Source organism: Helicoverpa zea, chromosome 7 (genome assembly GCF_022581195.2).
Source record: "Helicoverpa zea isolate HzStark_Cry1AcR chromosome 7, ilHelZeax1.1, whole genome shotgun sequence".
Lineage (NCBI taxonomy): Eukaryota > Metazoa > Arthropoda > Insecta > Lepidoptera > Noctuidae > Helicoverpa > Helicoverpa zea.
The window spans coordinates 7,109,341-7,115,946 of NC_061458.1; the positions used below are offsets into that span (position 1 = coordinate 7,109,341).

General features: G+C 36.8%; 1 protein-coding gene across 1 annotated transcript; it reads left to right on the forward strand.

The window, feature by feature from the left end:
* Positions 1 to 5,502: 5,502 nt before the first annotated feature.
* LOC124632027 lies at positions 5,503 to 6,351 on the forward strand. The gene has a single exon (XM_047166680.1). The coding sequence runs from the start codon at positions 5,503 to 5,505 to the stop codon at positions 6,349 to 6,351; it is 849 nt and encodes a 282-aa protein (XP_047022636.1).
* Positions 6,352 to 6,606: the final 255 nt, after the last annotated feature.

A 6,606-nucleotide genomic window follows, 5' to 3' on the forward strand; every position in this document is an offset into this window, starting at 1 on the left:
AATATCTAATCATATATACTGAGAATTTTAAAAGTAATCTTGTAAGGTAAATAAATAAATTTAATAAAACAAAATTAAGAAATAAACGTGAATTTACGAGTGATTTTATTTTTATTGTTTCAATTTTATTTTCTGTACGTCTCGGTTTACAGCCCCGAGTTGTGCCACAATACAAGTCTTGTAGACGTGTAGACGGCTAGACAAAGTCTGCAGGGGTTACCAATTAAATTTTGTTTACATTTCTTATGTTTGAACCCAATATGTACGAGAGACAAGCAGAGTTAGTACACTTATCGTGGATATTGCTTGTAGAGTTTCGAAAACAGGTGGATTATCTTTGTAGTGATTTATAATGATTATATTTTGTAGATACCCTAACTGTACTTCAAGGCTTATTAATAACAGATCTAGATCTGGTCCTGATATGGTCTGTGAAATACTAAATTATCTCCTTGTGGGTTCATAACGGACATAAAACAGGATCATAGATTATTTACGCTAAATAATAACAGCACAATATTAATAGTGTCTCAACTCAAATGATCCTGATAAATGAGCGTATATTAAAGCTTAAAATAATGCACACAATGGCACTTGGAAGCCTAAGGCATGACATTAATGTGGAACAAGTCAGCGAACGGAATTAGGTCACAAATCATAATAATATACAATGCAATTAATAGTTATAATCAACCGCAGCAATGCCGTGACAAACAATTGTGACCAGTTCTTTGTGGTTCGGTTTTATAGTTTGAATTATCAACAGTTTGTAGAATTAATGGATTTTGCTTTTTATGCTACCTATCTAATAGTTTGCGGTCATTGGTAATGCAGATGTTTTTTATAAGTTTTACACACAGAAATTGATGTTATTTTATAAGAGCTGTTTCCATTGCTTTACTTTGGTTCTGTGGAAGGTTACCTGTTAGTAGAAGGTCTACTTTTATTGTAAGTTTGATTCGTGACTTAAGTTAAACTAAACTTGCGATTTAATTTTAAATTACGGAATCATCATCATAAAAGCTATTTAGTTTTCAAGTGGTTTTTAGGCAGAGAGCACGGGAACATATAATTTCAAAGGTCAAAGCCACTAGCTACCAAATGCGAAACTTACTAAACTTCTTGCCTTACTTTGGAAATGGTAATCATGCTTTCAGCCTTTTCATTATGCCTATTGTCACCAACAACAAAATCTTCATGGATGCCAAAAAACTTGTATACCTCTAGGTATAATAGCTACCCGTATGAGGTACGTATAAAACTAAATATTTTTAAAAATGCCCTTACCACATCCAGTAAGGACAAACTCGCTAACTCCACGTACGAAAGTGTTCCTCCACAATGTATAATCCCACAGCGTGTATATTGAACTAGCCAATATCAAGTTAGTGTTGCAAACCAGCGTTCGCTCCCAATCCTCGTTATTGAGGTGCCGTTCTCCCAGCTAAGATAGGTCTACACGGATTTCTATCGCCCAAATATTAGGTAAAAGCTTCCTTTCTCAATAAAAACGAAAGAAGGTATTACTGTAAGGATTGTAGTAAGTATAACGTACGTGTGTACAGATCTTTAGAAAGCTATCTGGCGCAATGATATTGAACTCTAGATATTACGTTATTTTCGTGGAAAATTGAGCTGAAATTACATTAAAAGACTGGACTGTTACGTTAACAAGGTTTTGTTGTTTTATAAAATACTACGTTTTCTGAATAAAAAGCCATTTTAGTTTTTGTTAGCATAGTTGCACTGGATGTTGTTTAAATCCCACAGTTAATCCGACTGGATTTTGTATTGGGCAAAACGAGATTTATAGACCCACCTCAAATCGCTGCATTTCAATCTGTGGCATAAATATTTACTCGTGTATTCATTTGTTTTCCTCAACAATGGCAAATTCAGCTGTCAAAATAATAGCGGGAACCTACTGACTTGTCAGTCATTGGCAAAAATAAGTGATCATTATTATTTACATACATTATCTTTTTACAATCACATTGAAGGTTCATAAAAAAAAATGTAGAATGTTTTTAACATTTTAAAATCCTATCAAAACTGTAGCCACTAACCAGCCATTACCGAAATCTATGACCAAATCGTATCAACCCACCGTAACAAACCAAACAACGAAATACAAATACAAACACAGGCATAATTTTATACACAACACTAATTAATCACATCGGCCGAACACTACTGCAGTGACACGGACCAAGTTCATAATTGTATTCCAAGTTGGGACAGCGCTTGATTGATTACCACACCGGGCTTGTTGAGTCCCACGGTATCGGCATTAGAACAACACCTGTAAATTGTTCTGTAGTGACAATTAAATGTTTTCGATGTTGCATAGTGTTTTGATGTTGATAGATTTTATTATTGGTGGGAGATAGGTTCGGTTTTTGGTATGCAGTGGTGGGTGGATTTGTAAGGTGTGGAAAATCTCATCACTTTTTCGGAATGCAAAAAATACTCCCTACCAATTTTTATTTCATTGATTACCACACCGGGCTTGTTGAGTCCCGCGGTATCGGCATTAGAACAACACCTGTAAATTGTTCTGTAGTGACAATTAAATGTTTCCGATGTTGCATAGTGTTTTGATGTTCATAGATTTTATTTACCGATGGGATGGGATAGGATTTCTGGAATTTTGTGGTGGGTGGATTTGTAAGGAGTGGAAAATCTCATCTCTTTTTTCGGACTGTCAAGAAATACTCCCTTCTAAAATTGGTTTTATTGATTACCACACTGGGCTTGTTGAGTCCCACGGTATCGGCATTAGAACAACACCTGTAAATTGTTCTTTAGTGACAATTAAATGTTTCCGATGTTGCATAATGTTTTGATGTTGATAGATATTATTTATCGATGGGATGGGATAGGATTTTTTTAATTTCGTGGTGGGTGGATTTGTAAGGAGTGGAAAATCTCATTTCTTTTTTTTTTGACTGTCAAAAAATTACTCACTACTAAAATTACCCAGACAGAATTCTTAGAAATAAAAAAAACATCACATGAGTTAAAATACTCCTGTACTTAAATTCAGTAACATAATTTAGAAAGTTAAGATTAATAACAGAAAATCTTAAACAAAGAAAACTTAGTCCTAAAATAAAATTCATCCTTTCATTCACATTTATATAAGTACGAATACTTATGTCATTTACATAATTTTTTATCAAATAATCTACGTCTGCTAGTTAACTCGTAAGCTCATCTCTGAATAAGACAACTGTCTTGCTCAGAAACCAAAACCGCATTTCAGTTGAAGATGTTTTGCGGACTAAGGAACAGAATACTCGCTTGCAAAGCAGAAATCGAGAAACAGAAAACCCGTACTCTCTAAAGCCTTACTTTTAGAAATTGGAGATTGCACTTACGATGAATCAGGTACAAACGTAAACAGAGCTATTTGAGCTTGATTTCAGTATGAAAAAAATTTAGACAAAATATCTTTAAAATGGAGGACTTTTTTCCCATATATACTTACTTTAAATAAAAACAAATGACGTTCATATGATTTCCACACTGCAATATAACAAGCAACAACATTTTTAGTTCAAAAATCCTTTCATAACACCAACTCAAATGTGATTTTCACTAGGGATTCAAAAGATAGTTCCCAATTCCTAATTTGGTTGTCGGATTGCATAGGTATGGTAAATCCAAATGTCTTCATTAGCAGCGCGCGTTAATAGGTTTATGCATGCATTCTCGAATTTCGAGTTCCTGAGGTAATCTCACTAAATTCCGATTAGGCTATTCGGACATTTTAGATTGTTAATTAGAATATAGCTGGAGTGGTTTTTGGAGGGCTTATCATTGTTTTGAATATGATTGAAAAAGCTTTAGCTAATATGAGAGAACTAGCCATTACTTTTCCGGATACGGACCAGGAACCAAAAAATACACATCTAAGTTATGGAAGCTATCGTTATAAGTAAGTACTTCTTGGAAAAAGCAACTGTATTGATAACAATACCCAACAATATCCTTTACTGTCTGTGACTGTCACAATCGTACGCGGAAAGTACTAGAAACAAGAGCCACTAGAACTCAGTCCACTTCTGTATCTAATTCAAAACTTTAAGTGTGAGTATACAAAGCTAATGTTATCTAGAAATTGAGCTCGTTCCTGCCTGAGACTTGTTACGCTACACCTGAGCTTGGTTTAGACATCAACTTAAAGCACTAGTTACAGTTGTGTGTTTAATTCTGTGATTCGTGTGTTTCTCACATATGGCTGGAGTTCTGGAAACTGGTACAATTTTGAATATAGTTAGTGTTTATTTAAAGAGCAAACTTTCGGCATTTGGACGCTGAAGTTGATCTGCTTTTGTTTTGTTAATCTGCTGCCAAATAATAGGCTGTAATTGGCTTGCGAAATAAGAATGAGATCCATAGTAAGGAGATTGCAAGTTTAAGTGGCGTCTCTCATCATTGCTCTATCATAAATTATCAATATCACAAAATGCCCTCTTGAAACAGTCATCGTACAAATAGAAGTTGACTAAACATAGTATTACGGCTATGACTTAATCCATTTCCAGCGAAACACCCACTTCTCAATTATTAATGTTAATGTCAGGCTATTATTAGGGAACCTTAGTCTACAATTAGCAAATAGTTGGGCGTACTAATCCACCTTTGCAACAATTAAATGTCGAGGAGAAACTAAAATGTTGAGGACAGAAACAACGTAAATTAAATTCATAATATTCATCAAAGGATTTAGAGATAAAAACAAACGTAGTTCATAATAAACCCACACAGGGTTTTAAAACAACACAATGAATAAGTAATACTGAGTTAAATGCTGTTAAAATGCTTCTGCTATTAATAATAGAATCATCTTTTAAGCTAATGTGTAGAAAGTGGGATATACGTACAAGTTTCAACGCTTTCTCGTTGTATGGTTTCCACACTATTCTGGAAATACCATGATGGGGTACTATGCGTTCTCGCATTATACATAACAGGTATTGTTACTGGCTAGCAATAATTGCCATGTATAAACTTCGAGGAAATATTGATTGTGTCACGAACTTGCACTTTAGGGGTCTCCGGCAACTTGCAGCTGAGGAGATAGTTGCTTAAATATTCAATAAAGGACAAGTTGTCTGCTGAATTAAAGCCATCTCGGAACATCAACCTAAGTATTTTGTTATTCAGAAAATAGAAACTTCAGTACCCTGTTAGAACAGGTTTAAAGTTTTCTGTCTGGCTTTGCTGAAAGATAACTTAAGCAGCAATAAATATGATTAACGTGTGGCGGACTAAAACCTTTATACCTTCCTACCTTTTTGTGTGCGTGTTTTATTTTATATTTTATTAATTTTTCTCCGTCAAAAATGGTCTGACAGATTAAAAATACTTTTACAATCTTGCTGAAGCATTTTTATTAAATACAGTCCTATTCAGGCCTGCGTAGTACGCTTAGATGCTACATTGGTGACCCCGACGTGATCTATTCAAACACAAGCGGTGAGCGATTTTACAAAAATGTCGGAGCCAGAAATTTTTTCCGACGCTGACAGTAAGTGCGAAGTATCGAAAGTCGGACTTCCAATGCGTTGTCCGCCCTTTTGTCCGGAAGAACCAGCTGTATGGTTCGCCCAAATAGAGGGCCAGTTTGTCCTAGGAAGAATAAGTAGCGATACGACAAAATTCTATACCGTGGTTACTCAACTAGAAACGAAGTACGCAATGCAGGTTAAAGACATTATCACAAAGCCGCCAGAGACAAATAAGTATGAAAAATTAAAAACTGAATTAATTAATCGTCTTTCTGCGTCACAGGAGAAGCGGATCCAGCAATTATTAATCCATGAGGAGCTAGGTGACCGCCGGCCTTCTCAGTTTCTACGGCATCTACAAAATTTAGCTGGACCCGCTGGAGCTTCGGATTTTGTGAAAAGTCTGTGGACTAACCGCTTGCCGCAAAATATACAGACAGTGATTGCTTCACAGATTGCCGACCTGCCGGTAGAAAAGCTAGCAGAGATTGCTGACCGGGTGTACGACATTGTACCATGCACCCCGCAAGTCGCTGCCACCTCTGCATCTACCAGCACCGCGCCGGACTTGGTCAAAGAAGTAAGCGAACTTACAAAACAAGTTGCCCGGCTGTCATCGCAAATGAACAGCAAGTGGAGAGGGCGCTCTCGCTCTCGCTCACAGTCTCGGCACAACCAAAGAAGGTATTATCGCGGTCGCTCTAATAACTCTAGGACTCCACAGCCACCACCGAACCACCCGCATTGCTACTACCACTACACCTTTGGAGACAAGGCAAACAAGTGTAGACAACCATGCACATTTACGTCGGAAAACGCAAAGGGCGGTCGCTAGTAGCGGCCAACGACTGCCCCTCTTCAACAGGCCGTTTGTTTGTAACCGACCGAAATACGAAAATGCAATTCCTGGTGGATACTGGCTCAGACTTGTGTGTTTTCCCTCGGTCGGTAGTAAAAACGCCGGTGAAACTGTCAAAATTCGATTTGGTTGCAGCTAATAATACGATGATACACACACACGGGCCAACACAGCTACGACTCAACTTGGGGCTCAGAAGGGACTTCACATGGAAGTTCACGGTAGCTGACG